Source organism: Eublepharis macularius, chromosome 12 (genome assembly GCF_028583425.1).
Source record: "Eublepharis macularius isolate TG4126 chromosome 12, MPM_Emac_v1.0, whole genome shotgun sequence".
NCBI lineage: Eukaryota > Metazoa > Chordata > Lepidosauria > Squamata > Eublepharidae > Eublepharis > Eublepharis macularius.
In genome coordinates this window covers 53,794,634-53,810,160 of record NC_072801.1, presented here as the reverse complement: position 1 = coordinate 53,810,160, position 15,527 = coordinate 53,794,634, and the positions used below count along the sequence as shown (strand labels likewise).

The window sequence follows — 15,527 nt, the reverse complement described above, 5'->3', positions numbered from 1 at the left end:
AAGAAGGCGCATTGGATGAAATTGAACAAAAAAAAACTGTCAGGAACCTACATAGTGTCCACTTTCATTTGCTTATCATTATCTCTTCCACGTTTTTCTTTAGTGCATATTTAACTGCAAACTGAATTCTGCAAAGGACAGATGCATCACAGAATATAGAGAGAATACACAAGCATTGTCAAAGGCTTTCACGGCTGGAGAACGATGGTTGTTGTGGGTTTTCCGGGCTGTATTGCCGTGGTCTTGGCATTGTAGTTCCTGACGTTTCGCCAGCAGCTGTGACTGGCATCTTCAGAGGTGTAGCACCGAAAGACAGGGATCTCGTTTAATACTGAGAGATCCCTGTCTTTCGGTGCTACACCTCTGAAGATGCCAGTCACAGCTGCTGGCGAAACGTCAGGAACTACAATACCAAGACCACAGCAATACAGCCCGGAAAAACCACAACAACCATAATACAAAAGCAGTCAGTAAGAATGGTTATGGTATAGTGGGTGGCAGTGGTACTAATTCAAAGATCTCTCTCTCTCTCTTTTTTGGTTGCAGCTCTGTAGCACCATGATGATAAATGACAGAGAAAATGTCTCAAGAACAATCGTGACTGAGTTTGTGTTGCTTGGCTTCTCTAACCTCCAGGAGATGGAGCTGCCACTGTTCATCCTCTTCCTGACCATGTACATGCTGACAATCATTGGCAATGCTCTGGTCATCCTCTTGATCCATCTCGATTCTCGCCTCCACACTCCCATGTACTACTTCCTCAGCAACCTCTCTTGGCTGGAGATCATCATCACCACCACAGTCACACCCAAGATGCTGAGCCTTCTCATCTCAAAGACAAACACCATCTCCTTCTTTGGCTGTGCTGTCCAGGTAACACTGTATTTCCTGGCTGGAACCACAGAAGTCTTGCTCCTTGGAGCTATGTCTGTAGACCGATACCTGGCCATCTGCAACCCCTTGCGCTACACAGCCATCATGAGCAATCAAGTCTGTATGTTGATGATGCTTTCCTGCTGGCTGGGAAGCATTATTTGCATTGTGGTTGGCATAATCTTCAAATCTGGTCTGCCTTACTGCGGCCCCAATGTCATCGACCATTTCTTCTGTGACACAAGCCCTTTGACGATTTTGCTCTGTGCAGATACTACCCTGATTCAACTTGTAGAATTCATTTCATCCTGCTTTACATTGCTGACCTCTGTGTCTGTGACAACAGTCTCTTACCTGTGCATCATTATCACAGTGATGCGGATGCCCTCAGCTGAAAGTAGAAAGAAAGCCTTCAGCACCTGCAGCTCCCACATCACTGTGGCCTCACTGTACTATGGCAGCAGCATATTCATTTATGTTAGGCCAGCTGGAAGCACTTCCATGGATTTCAATAAGGTGGCCACTGTACTCAACACTGTGGTAACTCCTTTACTCAACCCAATCATCTATAATTTTAGAAACAAGGTAGTCAAGGATGTGATGAGGGATGCAGTGAAGCGCATTGGTGATAAATTAGTGTTGAGGGTTTGATCAAGCATGCGCTGTTTCTTCCAAACAACCTGCACTGGAGTTCTGTTATATATATACAACATAACCTTTCTAAGAAATTAGACTTACCATTCCTCCCATGAAAGTGTAAAATGCTCTCTGTGTTCGTATGTGATGCCAAGGGAAGGGAAGTGCTAAAGGGTGTATTTTGCTTTGCGATGTATGAGAGCACATGAAACCTTTAGTAATTTTATGGTCTTTGATAATATGCAAATATGCTCACTGAAGAATGAATAACAGCACTAGATTACCCCCCAAAAGCAATTGACTCCCCCTTGGAGAAACCCTTCCCACAAAACTCCTTCCTCCAACTTCCTCAGATCTGTGCTTCAAATTGCCTCTTTTTTCCTTTGTATACATTAGCAGAACACTTTGCTCAATCCTGACTAGGCAGAGAGAGAGAGAGAGAGAGAGAGTAACAGTGCAATCCTAAGCAGAGTTACTCCATTCTAAGCCCATTGATTTCAATAGGTTTAGACTGTAGTAACTCTGTTAAGGATTGCACTGCAATAGTAGTATTCCTATAATGGAGTCTTTAGAAAGATAATTTGCTCACCAGAAATCAATCAAAAATAAACAAAAGTGTTGTCACTGGCCTGAAATTCATTGGGCTTTTTGAGGTGCTCTGTCAAACTTTCTGTTCTTGGAATAAATCTGTTTTTGCAACCTTGTTTCATATATATATATATGAAACCTAGTATTCACTAGTATTCAGACTTCACTGATACTAGTGGTATCGCTGATTTACACCAGCATCTAGAAATAAACTTTTTAAAGAGAGAGTTGGAAATATTCGGATCCCCCACCAGTTTTACAACCTCTCAGCTTTGGGTCTCCGTAGAACTAATTAAAATAATAATACCTTCATTGAATGTTGAGTCATTTGTCCTAAGAGGGAAGGTAACTATGGAGGGAATTAGCATCCCAAATAATTTCCATAGTTGATCTTCAGCTTTATATTTTATAATATTCTGGTAATCATAATTCACACGACAATTGCATACTACAATGAAAAGACAAACCATAATCCACTGTCCGTAGAATCATGCCATATATTTCAATTACTCTGTTTTGGACAAATGTGATTCAACAGCATAACAGAGTTATGACTAGAGATGGGCACGAATTGCATTACGAACTTCAAAAACCCACGAAAATGGTGATCGCGTGATTGTGATCCAGTGGTTCGTTATCGGCCATGGCCAACGAACCAGTGGTTGGTAAAAGCCTGGTTTGGTGCATTTGGACGTGGTTCGGGACGCCAGACACTCAGGCGCCAGCAATCAATTACTCTGGCAACGGAGCCGGGGGAATTCCTGAACTCTGTCTGCGCTCCTTCTGTCGCCCTGGAAACCCGAATGGAAGCCCATCTTACCTTGATTGGCAGGTCTTCCTTCCAACCATGGAGCTGCAAAACGATTACAAGTTGGGAGAAAACACCCAGGGGAGGGAGGGGGAAGGGGGTGTCTTGTAGCCATGGGCACTCCAATCTCATCCTTACAAACCCTGATAGGCAGCTCTGATGGCCAAACACAGACCTCCTGCGTTGCTCAATGGAACCTGTGCTTAAAAATAGCTGTGGGCTCTCAGGCTGGGTTTCACTTTCAGTGAGCAGTGGAGTGGGACAGAGCTATTGCTTGCTACTTGCTAGCCTTTGGGGAGAAAGAATGAGAGTATAATTCAACTTGGATTTTTGTGGGAGTTTCCTGGGGGCCTTGCACTGGAGAGGGTATAACTCCAAGATCCGTTTTGCAATCTTGTCCAAACTTGGGTGATGGCTGTAGGAGAGGCTGCAAAAGACTCCCCGGGAATATGGGCTCTGTAAGTGCCATGGGGAGTGTTCCGCGCCCAACAAACGATGAACCACAAACCAGTTTGGTAATGGGAAATGTTCGTTGTGGTTCGCAATCTCAGGATCGTTGTCGGCACTGAACCGTGAACCGCTGGTTCGTTAAATTTTTTTGGTTTGCGCCCATGTCTAGTTACGACTAGGGCTTTCTTACATATTTTGTTCTACTTGCCTACATTCATGGTTTACACTCATTTTATGGATAGTTTGGGTAGCCATGTTGTTCTGCAGTAGAACTGCAGGATTTGAGTCTAGTGATACCTTAGAGACCAATACTCTAAGGGTAAGCTTACACTTAGAGTATTCAGGCAACATTATATCTTTTGCTAAAATGGGTTAAGTTAGTATTTTGAAATTCAAACTTTTAAAAATATTAGATTCAACCTAATCAGGTTCTCCATGGGCAAACGTTGGAGGAAGGGAGCCCTTTTGACTCCTATAAAACATATTCCAGGGCTTATGGGATGTGCCCAAACAACAGCCAGATCAGACGGGTTACTATGAGCAGGAAACTCAGGCAAGATCAAGCTGGTGAGCAGGTAGAATCCGTGAGTTTTAGTGTAGTTCATTTAAGATATAAATGTGGTAGGCCAATGGGAAGTTTCTAATGACAAATATGTTTAGCCAACCATCATGTACAATCTTCCAGATTGTCAGGGTTTTTTCATACATTCCTAACAGTGTGAATGGGCAATTTGTACACAATTCACAATCTACTTTGTGCATGCCTCATTCATATCTTTTAGCAACAGCAGACAGCCCATAGTTGGTAAAGAGACTGCTCCTGTTGATAAACTTTATTGCCGAGTATCTGATTGGATGATGTGCACTTGTATAGTTGGATCAAGGTCAAGATCAATGCTTCTGCTTGTTACAAAAAAGCTTTAGAAATCTCAAGCCCCCCTGACTCACCAGGGGGCACTGTTGCAGGCCGTGGAGTGCAGGGGCTGGGACAGGGAGGCTTGCCAGCAGACAATGGGCTGAGGCCGCCAGGCTGACCAGTCAGAAGCAACCTGGCAGGCTTCACTCTGGTCCATGGGTAGGACTTAAAAGTGGGCAGCCAGCAAGGCTGTGTGTGCAGTTGCCAGCAATTGACATGACAGCATTTCTCTCTAGCAGTTTCCTCGGTGGCAATGGCAGCAGCTTTATTGGCAGTGGTGGCGGGTTCCTTAATGGCGTTGGTGTTTTTCACAGTGGCTGATCCTAGCACTGGTGGTTCCCTTACCTCAGCAGCTCCTTCTTCCTAGATGTGGCTCCTTCTTCCCAGAGATGGCCCCTTCTTCCCGGCAGCGTGTCCTTCCTAGCTATGACTCCAACGGCCTGGTGGCAGCCCTTCTTCCCAGCAGGCCTGTTTCCATGGCAGTGGCTCCTTCCCGGGCAGTGCTACTCCCTTGTTTTTGCTCCTCAGTTACATTTTTAAAAAAACTATCTATCGACCTAACAATCTATCATTATAAGAGGATGGTTGGGAGGGGAGAAAGGGAGCAGCAGGGAGGGGAGACAGTCCTAGCCAGGTGCATTGGAGGGTATTGCCAAGGGCAGTTACACAAAGCAGGTCAAAAGGAGGGAGAACCCATATAGAGCCATGGTTCCTGAGAGGGTGGCTAGGGCCCAAGCCAAGGCACAATATTGGTATTTATAGAGTGTAACTGGTTTGTAGTCCTTTACTGGCATTGCTCCGTATTTACTGATTCGTTTGGGTTCGTGGATGTGAATTAATGGTGTGGTGAACATCCAGATTACACTTTATTGCCTCATGAAGTCCTGACCATGAAACGGGTATTGGAAATATTGCTGGCTGCAACCCATAGCTGAGGAACATGCCCAGCTATACATCTGAATAACTGTTCTGGATTGAGTGCCACCCTTCTGGCTATCGTGCAATACGACTGAAGAAAAAAGAGTCTATTGACCCACGCACTATATGATTGCAGCAAAAGGAATCAATTGATTTATGAACTCTTTGCATGTAATAGAGGACTATCTTATACTGTTATTTTGTATCTGAACGCATATATAGGTCCACTTTGATATCTATTCTATATAGTCATTTGAGCACTTCTACTATTGCAGTTTATATAGCTAGTAAAAATTTTTTGTATGCATTTGTAAAAATTGTTCTGAGTTGTTTCTCTACACCGGTTTTGCTTTGTGTTGTTGACAGAAAGGATGGGAGGGATGCGGCGTGTCATCATGAGCAGGATTTGAGGGACAGGACGTGTCATCATGAGGAGGATGTGAGGGACAGGACATGTCATCATGAGGAGGGGGAGGAGGGGGAAGGTCCCACGCAACTGGCAGGCCAAAGTTGAGCATGCTGGTATTCCCGGCGTGGGGGGGGAAAGGAGGCTGCAATCACCCGGGGGCAGCCTGATCCCCCAGCTACTGGGTGACCACACCTGAGGCTCCAGCTTAGGACCTACCCGACAGCAGCCGACTGTACCCACACACCTTCCTGCCTCATCAGAAAGGACCAGAGTTGCAGGACACGTTCCCACCCAGCTGAAAGAGGTCCTGTCAGTCCCGTAGACAGGGGAACTGCCACATTGTCAACCGACTCTGACCCTATATGGTACAATCTGCCTTGCCAGAAAGGTTGGGAGGGAGAGGAGATGTTGTTTGGAGGGGTTGGAGTGCTCCAGAGAGGGACAGGTCAAAAGAGGGTCTGTGAAGTTGGAAGATCCCAACAGCCACGAGGCCTGCTCTGAGAATCCCACTGAGGAACTCTGCAGCAGCAGCCAGCATCAAACACCTTCTTGCCTTTGTGTAAAGGATGGAATAGGACAGGACCGGAGAGGTTGTTGGGAGGGGACTGAGTGTTCCGGAGAGGGCGAGGTGAGAAGAGGGACTGTGTACTTGTGTGGGAGAGGAGTGCCGAGCCCGAGGCTTCCTGGCTGCATTGTGCAGCAGGACCAGGACGGAGGGACCCCATATCCACCCTGAAGGAGTGTGCAAACTGCAGTGGCAGAGGCTTGTCCGCTCCCCCTGTATCACAGTCGAGGCTGTCGCCAGCATCACTCACCTTCCTGCCTTGGTGGAAAGGACGTGACTGGTCATGGCGGCATTACCCATTCACCACTGCCCAGAGGGGGCAGCAGGTGCCCATGGAAAGGGGGGGTACCATGCAGTGCAACGCTAACACCAGCAACAGCAGCACAGCTGCTCCTCGTGGCCAGCAGCGGCATCAGCAGGCAACACAGCACATTCCAGCGTTCATGGAAAGGACGGGATGGGAAAGACAGGCGAGGTTGGGAGGTATCTGAACAGATCCAGAGAGGGAGAGGTGTGAAGAGGGAACAGGAACTCGTCTGGGAGAGGAGGGCAAAGGGTCACCATCCATGGTGTTAGACAGTGGCTTGCTAAAAGTTGCAATTCAGACTACCTCTTGCAATGAGACATGAATCCATTGATTTCAAAAGATTTACTGAATATAAACAACCATTATAGTCCACTATCCAAGATACAAAGATCTTGGCTGATACACGAGTATTGTTACGAATGACAGGTAAAGGCTAAGGTACAGAATAGCAAACCCATGCAGGCCCCATCCTCCCCCACAGTTCTCAAAACAAACGGCCCGGGGCTGAGAAAATGAAAGCTTCTCAAGACTGGAAAGGTTGTAGTCATAACATTCCTCTTCTCTAAGATATCTTCTTCTGAACTGCTTGCCACCTGCAAAAGAAGCACTTAAAACACTGACAGGATTAAAATGGAGTCTCTTTGGTTTGACCACACATGAAACATAGTCAGAACATGACATTCTGCCCCCTCTAAGATGTCCCTCCCCCAGGTTTGAGAGGGTACAGAGTGTGAAATGCCTTTAATAATTTAGGAGCATGAACATGAATAGATTCCACCCACTCATCATACCCAGAGTCAAAGTCTTTCCATATGATAAGGTAAAACAACTTATTGCGTTTAACTTTAGAGTCCAAAATTTGTTGTACTTCGTAATGGATTTGATCATCAATTAAGGTAGGTATGGGAGGACCGCGGGTGTGCCACTGATTTGCTGGGGGGACCTTTTTCAGTAAGCTGATGTGGAAAGTAGGATGCACGTGATGTAGATTCTTTGGTAAATCAAGTGCTACAGTCACTTTGTTGATTACTTTACGAACAGGGAAAGGTCCTAAAAATTTTAACGCCAATTTACGGCTTGTTTGTGCAACTTTCAAATTCTTTGTGGACAAATAGACAAGATCTCCAGGATGCAATTCCCATTCAGCCACACGATGGTGATCGGCGTATTTCTTATAATCCTGCTTAGCTTTGTCAAGGTGTTTTTGAATGAGAGTCCATTGTTGTGCTGCCTCCCCCCACCATTCTGAAACATCTTTAGAAGCTGTAGCGGGGGGGAGAGCTTCAAAAAGAAATGGTTTAAAGTCATAGCCATAAACTACTTTGAAAGGTGTTTCTCCGGTAGAAGTATGCACACTGTTGTTGTAGGAAAATTCTGCTAAAGGCAATAAGTCAATCAAATTGTCCTGTTGGAAATTGATGTAGCAACGGAGAAATTGTTCTAATATTTGATTAGTTTTTTCTGATTGCCCGTCAGTTTGCGGATGGTGGACGGAGCTTAAACCTTGTTCAATGCACATAAGATGAAGAAGCTCCTGCCAGAAGTTGGCAACGAACTGTCCGCCGCGGTCGGATATCACCTTCGATCGAAAAGAATGGAGTTTTACAATATATTTCAGAAAAATGTCTGCTAACTTTTTTGCTGAAGGCAGAGTGGTACAAGGAATGAAGTGGGCTTGCTTGGAAAACAGATCCACTACGACCAAAATGCAGGTGTGATTTTTGGAGGGGGGAAGATCTGTGATGAAATCCATAGAAATGATTTCCCATGGTCTACTTGGGGTTTCAAGGGGTTGTAAACGTCCAGGAGGCTTGCCTTTTCGCGTTTTGGCGCTGAGGCAAATGGGGCAGGAGGCCACATATTGTGAAACATCTCTGCGCAAGCCCGGCCACCAAAATTGCCTTTGTACGAGATGGAGCGTTTTTAAATATCCATAATGACCAGCGGTTGGGGCATCGTGACAGCGTTGCAACACTTCTTTTCTTAAACTGACTGGTACATAGAATCGATCACCCCAAAGCCATTCCCCTTGCACCGATTGAATTAGTTTCTCTTTGGGCACATTCTCCCCCTCCTTTTCCACTTCGCTTTTCAGTTTTTGTCTCCACCCCTGATCTGACTGAGGAGGTTGCGTTGCACGGCTGCGCGTTGTGACCACTTCTCCTAATTGCGTAGGCGAGAATACTGTGTCCACTGTCTCCTCCCTCCTGCTTTTGAGTTGGGGCATGCGCGAAAGGAAATTCACAAGGAAATTCGTTTTACCGGGCAGGAATTTGAGAGTGAAATTGAATTTTGAAAAGTATTCTGCCCATCTTAACTGTTTGGCATTTAATCTCTGAGGACTACGTAAAGCTTCTAAGTTTTTGTGATCTGTCCAAACTTCGAAAGGATGGCGGGCTCCTTCTAACCAATGCCTCCAGGAGGAGAGCGCCGCCTTTACAGCAAAAGCTTCTTTTCCCCAAACATTCCAATTTCTCTCTGATTCAGAAAATTTTCGAGAAAGATAAGCACAAGGTCTAAGAATATTGTCCTCTCCCTGCTGTAGGAGGACACCCCAAATCACCGCATCGCTGGCGTCCACCTGTACTATGAATGGGCGATTTTCATCGGGGTGTTGCAGCACTGGCTCGGATATGAATTGCAGCTTTAAGAGATCAAAGGCAATTTGGCATTGTGGTGTCCACAGCAGTTTAGCTTGTGGCTTTTTTGCTTGTTCCCCTTTGTTTTTTGTTTTTAATAGTTCTGTGGGGGGAAATGTTCTTTGGGCAAAGTTTTGTATAAATTCTCTGTAGAAATTGGCAAACCCCAGAAAGGATTGCAGTTCTTTACCGTTTGTGGGGGTTTGCCATTCTTGGACTGCTTTCACTTTGCCTGGGTCCATTTTTAGCCCATCTTTTGAAATGCAGTATCCTAAATAACTGAGTTCAGTTTTGTGGAATTCACATTTAGACAATATGATGGACAATTTGTTACACATTAGAGTAGTTAGGACTTGTTGTACTAAATGGACGTGTTCTTCTTCTGTTTCAGAATAAATTAAGACATCATCTAGGTACACAACTACTCCTTTATATAAAAAGTCGTGTAGTACTTCATTGATCATGGACATGAAAACCGAAGGGGCCCCAGACAGGCCAAAAGGCATGACTAAATATTCGTACTGCCCTAAGGGCGTATTGAACGCAGTTTTCCATTCATCCCCCTCTCTTATACGAACGTGGAAGTAGGCATCTTTTAAGTCCAATTTTGTGAAGATCTTACCTTGTGCCATGACGTTGAGTAGGTCTCTGATGAGAGGTATGGGATATGCGTTTGTGGAGGAGACTGCATTAAGTCCTCTGAAGTCGGTGCACAGTCTTAATCCTCCATCCTTCTTTTTAACAAACAGTACTGGAGCGGCATGAGGACTATTTGCTGGTCGGATGAATCCTCTTTGTAGATTTGTGTCAATGAATTTGCGAAGCTCCTCTCTTTCCATTGGGCTCATTGGATACAGTCTGCCTTTGGGCAAGGTGGCCCCAATAATTTCTACTGCACAATCTGTCCTCCTGTGGGGAGGTAAAGTGTTAGCCTCTTCTTCTGTGAAGGCTTGCAAATAAGCTCTGTATTCTTTAGGTATCTGATTAATTTCTTCTTGGGTTAATAGTGCTTGTTCCATGAGGGTAGGATTGTTACCCCAATTTTGGTTCCAACGATGATTTTTGCAGCTGTTGTGTTTAAAAGTAATGCTTCCTGCTGTCCAGTCTATGTCTGGGTTGTGGTCCCACAACCATCTGCTCCCCAAAATCAGAGGGTATTTAGCTGTAGAGCTAATTACAAACTATCTTGTTTCCCAATGCTGTTCCATGCCTGTGATTACAGGTATTGTTTCAGTGGTGACTGGGTTCATATTAGTACCATCCATTTGTTCAAAAATAACTGGAGTTTCAAGTTCTTTCATTGGGAGTACTAATCCATTCACTAGAGCAGGTGCAATAATGTCTCTGGAGCATCCAGAATCAATGAGTGCTTGTACACGAATATGAGTCTTTCTTTCAGGATTAACTAATGTAACAGGCATGAATAAGATGGACCCTCGAGGTCTTTCCACTATGGGAACCGACTGGGGCTTGATCTGCTGTTTGGGTCCGTTTACGACAGATCCATCTCGTTTCCTGAACTGGGGCTCTCGGGTCCTTCTTTGCTGATTAGAGCGGTTGGATCAAGGTCCATAATTTCTTCTAGCTCTAATCCTTTCTCAGGAGGATTCCTTCGGGAAGTACCTCGCCCCCTCGCAGTCCGTGGAGCCGGCATTGGGCGGTATGGTGGGGGAGGGGCGGTAGAGGCTGTTCGCCGTGGTGGGAACAGAGTTCTTTGCACAGGCCTGAGTGGACATTGTGCAGCAAAGTGACCGCTTTGGCCACAATGTAGGCACAGTCCTTGTTGCCATCTAGCATCTCTCACTCCTCTGGCTGCGTATCCTGCTCCCCTTCTCCCTCTCACAATTATTGAAGTCTGCTGGTGCCCTGTCGCTTGCTGTTGCTCTATGAGCCGTATTTCCTGCATGCGGTTTTCTACTTCACATGCCAATTGAATCCAACCCAAGAGTGTGGGGGGATTATCTTGCATAAGGGCTCGATCCAGCAATTTGGGATTCATGCCTTGTTTAAACAAAATTATTTTGGTAGATACCTCACACCTTGGACGTTTGGCGGCTAGTTGTCGGAATTTAGTAACATAGTCTCTGGCCGACATACTGCCTTGTCTAATGGTTTGTAATTCTGTTCAGGCCCTGCTCTCCTCTAATGGATCTTCATATTGGGCTTGGAGTGCGGCTACTAATCCCTGTAAGGAATCTAATTCTGGGGCCCCCAATTCATACAACACTACATACCATTCCGCCGCCTTTCCTTGCAACCGGGACCCCAGGTGTTCAATTTGACTAGCTTCGTCCTCGAATAAATGTCCCCAACGATTGAAGAATTGTAGCGCTTGTACGAGAAAGAATCCCAACTTTGCGGGGTCCCTGTCGAACGTAACTTCTAGCTTCCCCCATCCCATCGGTAACTCTTGAGGTCTGGCTACTGGTGACGGGAGTGGGTAGTACGGTAAAGGCGCTGGCCCTTGTCTTGGCTGTAGATCAGGTCTTCGCGGGATGGGTTGCATGGGAAGTTGTTGGGGTCTTGGTTGTGGGGGCCTCTGCGGTCTCAGAGGTGGAGGACCTTGTGGCCTTGGTGGTGGTCCTTGCGGTCTTGGGGCCGGAGGACCTTGTGGAAGTGGAGGGGGGGCCTTGCGGTCTCAAAGGTGGCAGTCCTTCTCCTCCGTCGTCTCCCGGTGGCCCTTCTGGAGGAGGCCCTTCTGGCACCTCGTCTGGGTGATCCTGGGGTTGGTCAGGCGGTGGTATCACTGGTTCTTGCTGATCATCAGCCGGCAAGACCGGTTGCTCTTCCTGAGGGGGGATCTGGTCTGGTGCTGGACGCAATCCAGATAAAATCCTTTGGAGAGCTGCCACCCCTCGACTGATTGAAACTCTGGTGTGCTCTTCAACTTCTTGTGGGGGCTCCTCTCCTGAGCCTCTTATGACCAACACTGACAATAAGTGAACCGCATGTGCTAAACTCTCCTCCATGCTACTGATTCTCTCTTCCAATCTTTGTACATGTCTTGGAGCTGAGGTTTCGACACTCTCCTCTGGTGAATCCTGGAGCGGTTCGGTTGGAAATTGTGTAGTTTCTACATATTCCACACAGGAAGCGGCAGCTCGGGGCCACGGCCGAATCTCTCCCATTCCGGTGGCCCCAGTACCTTCTACTTCCTCCGATATGCCTACCAGGATTCCTTTCGTTAGCCCCGTTATTGCTGAAATTCCAGTATCAACCGCTAAAGTTTGGCTTTGTAACTGCTGCCAACTTTGATCACTCGACTCGCGTTGCTCCATCCACGGGGTGACTTCCGCGTAGTCCCAACTCATCAGATTGCAACGGGAGGTTTCCCATACCTCGGTGCTTTCAAAACCTCTTAGGTCTCACTGTATTTGGTCTGATTCTCTATTCCAGTAATACCACGGTTGACTACTGGACACTTCCACTGATGAACCGACAACTCGATTCCCATCCATTTGCGATCTAGAAAACACCGTACTCGCTCTCCTCTCCCTCGTCTCTCTCGGCCTCGAACCCCACTGCCTCGGTGTAGGCAGCGATATCAGGGGTTCCACCGCTGCCCTTGGTCGAGCTCCCGCTCCGTCAGGCACGAGGGTATACACCGTTGTACGGCTTGACACCATTCCCCCCGGAACGGGTTGATTTGTAGGTTCCAGTCCTTCCAAGTTGGAGGCATAAGGATAAAACAAAGGGTCCCTGTTGGACGCGGCCTTGGTATCTGTCTCCTCCGGCTTAGGCATTGGAACAGATGTGATTCGTAACAAAATGTTAGACAGTGGCTTGCTAAAAGTTGCAATTCAGACTACCTCTTGCAATGAGACATGAATCCATTGATTTCAAAAGATTTACTGAATATAAACAACCATTATAGTCCACTATCCAAGATACAAAGATCTTGGCTGATACACGAGTATTGTTACAAATGACAGGTAAAGGCTAAGGTACAGAATAGCAAACCCATGCAGGCCCCATCCTACCCCACAGTTCTCAAAACAAACGGCCCGAGGCTGGGAAAATGAAAGCTTCTCAAGACTGGAAAGGTTGTAGTCATAACATTCCTCTTCTCTAAGATATCTTCTACTGAACTGCTTGCCACCTGCAAAAGAAGCACTTAAAACACTGACAGGATTAAAATGGAGTCTCTTTGGTTTGACCACACATGAAACATAGTCAGAACATGACACATGGAAGCAGCCCCAAGAACTGAGGGAGGCTTGAGCCCGCTGTGGACGAGCTGGGCCAGCCACAACCCCAGGGTGGCTCAGAGTCTGGGTAGGTCCAGGTCCACGGGAGGGTGCCCCAGTAGGTTGAGGTTCACCTTGATGATTGTGAACATGTCCACCAGGTCTGGGTGACAGACGTGCGTGGCGGGTACGGAGGAGGTCTCCCAGGTGGGAAAACACCCATTCACTCTTCACACTGGTGGGAGGGCAGGAAAGGATGTTGGTGGCAACGATGGACAGGTTCAGCCAGCGGTCTGATTTCTTTGCTCAATACTGGAACGGGTTGGCATGGGGGGCTCAGTGGGCTCCGAAAGGTACTCACGCACCATGGCCCCTGCCGAGTCCTCTAATGGGTGGGACCTGCCCGCCATGCTGCGGCCAACCATGCTGCCCACCGACGAGGCCCATAAATCGAAGGTGTCCATTGGGGTGGCTCTTCCCTGGCCTTGTGCTCTTTGCACCTCCTGCCCCTCTCCCTCCTCCTCCAACGCCTGTCCCTCACTGTTGCCTGGTTCCTTGTCTCCTGCCCTCTGTCTCTGGAAATGGAGCACCACTCTACGGAGCTCCTACTTCCATTGCTGCATCTGCCCCACCTGCATGGTGATGCTGCCCTTGATGCAGGGGTCACAGAGGGAGGCAAGTTGGTAGGGGGCCTCACAGCAAAGAGGATGCAGACATTCAGCAACTCAGTCCTGGATCCTGCGGACAAAGTCCTGGACCCTGGGGAGCAGCTCTTGACGCTGGAGCTCCAGGGCCAGAAACTGGTCAAGGCTGTGGATTGGGGGGAGGACCTGACCCAGGCTGGTGTGGTAGGATCACAGGAGCTCTGTGGCATCCTTGAAGGGCTTGAGGATCCAGGACATCTGGTCAAAGACTCTCCAGTCCACGATGCTGAGGCCCAACTCCTCTCCCCTACTCAGCACATTCGAGGAGGACAGGATGTCTTGCACCACGCGTCTCTGATCTGCCAGATGACAGATCATGTTGTAGGTGGAGTTCCAGTGCGTGGGCAGGTCTTGGAACAGTTGGAGCTCGGGGTCCCTTTCCTCCCCCTGCCTCTGGATGAGCTCTCGGGACAAGTTGATGCTGTGGGAGAAGTGGGAAGTGATGCGATGGCAGCTGTCCAGCAGACTGCGCGTCCGCAAGGTTCCCTCATCCCAGATGTCCCTCAGCTTGCTCCACAGCCCAAGCACATCCCGCATGACAAGGTGCAGCTTGTGAGCCATGCACACCAGGCCCAGGAGGGATGCCTCTTCTCAGGGCTGCCAACATGTTGGCTCCCACGTCCGTCACCATGTAGCCACACCAACCGAACTACAAAGGAAGCACGCCAAGAATTATATTGCCCTGTGTACAATTATACAATAAAGATTACAACAATTGGTACAATAACAATTTGACACAATAATCATAGGAGCAAGAAAAGTTCCATCATGTTTCTTCAAACATTCAACAGGTAAGTGGTAATCACGTCGCTGTTAATGCATAATGTCCCAAAGTCCATGGGAGCTGGTTGAAGGCATCCAGGAACGCTGAGTTGAAGAAACATAATGGAACTTTTCTTGCTCCTATGATTATTGTGTCAAATTGTTATTGTACCAATTGTTGTAATCTTTATTGTATAATTGTACACAGGGCAATATAATTCTTGGCGTGCTTCCTTTGTAGTTCGGTTGGTGTAGCTTTTCTGAGGAAGCCTCTTCCCTCTTGGTTTTCGTTCACCATGTAGCCATAGACAAACCCTTCCACTTTGGATGTCCACTTCCTCAGAGCCACCTTGACGATGGTGGCAATGTTCTTGCCGGTATGTGTCAGGTTCAGTGGGTATATGAGCTGTACTGTCTCCATTTTCTAATGCTTCTAGTGTTTAAGTGCTTTCCCCACAGGTGCACAAGTTCCCAAGCAGACTTCTCACCGAACGAGATTGTTTTGTCTAACAACGTTCCATCCCAGATTGGCCTTGACAGAATCCAGCTTCCCAAGACTGAAAGATGTTGTTTTGAGAACTGTGGGGGGAGGCTGGCTCAGCTGGGAACTGTTACTTTGTACCTCATGCTTTGCTCTTCATTGGTAACAATGCTCTTGTACCATCCTGGATCTCCTATTCAGGACAGTGGACTATAATGGGTCATTTCTACAGTAAAGTTTCCTTATTCAAACAATGGACTCTTGTTTGCTTGTAGAGGAGAACC

General features: G+C 47.2%; 1 protein-coding gene across 1 annotated transcript; it reads left to right on the top strand.

Annotated features, from left to right (window-relative positions):
- The first annotated feature begins 558 nt into the window (after nt 1-558).
- On the top strand, nt 559-1,524 carry LOC129339425 (olfactory receptor 6M1-like). Its single transcript, XM_054994004.1, has one exon. The coding sequence runs from the start codon at nt 559-561 to the stop codon at nt 1,522-1,524; it is 966 nt and encodes a 321-aa protein (XP_054849979.1).
- Nucleotides 1,525-15,527: the final 14,003 nt, after the last annotated feature.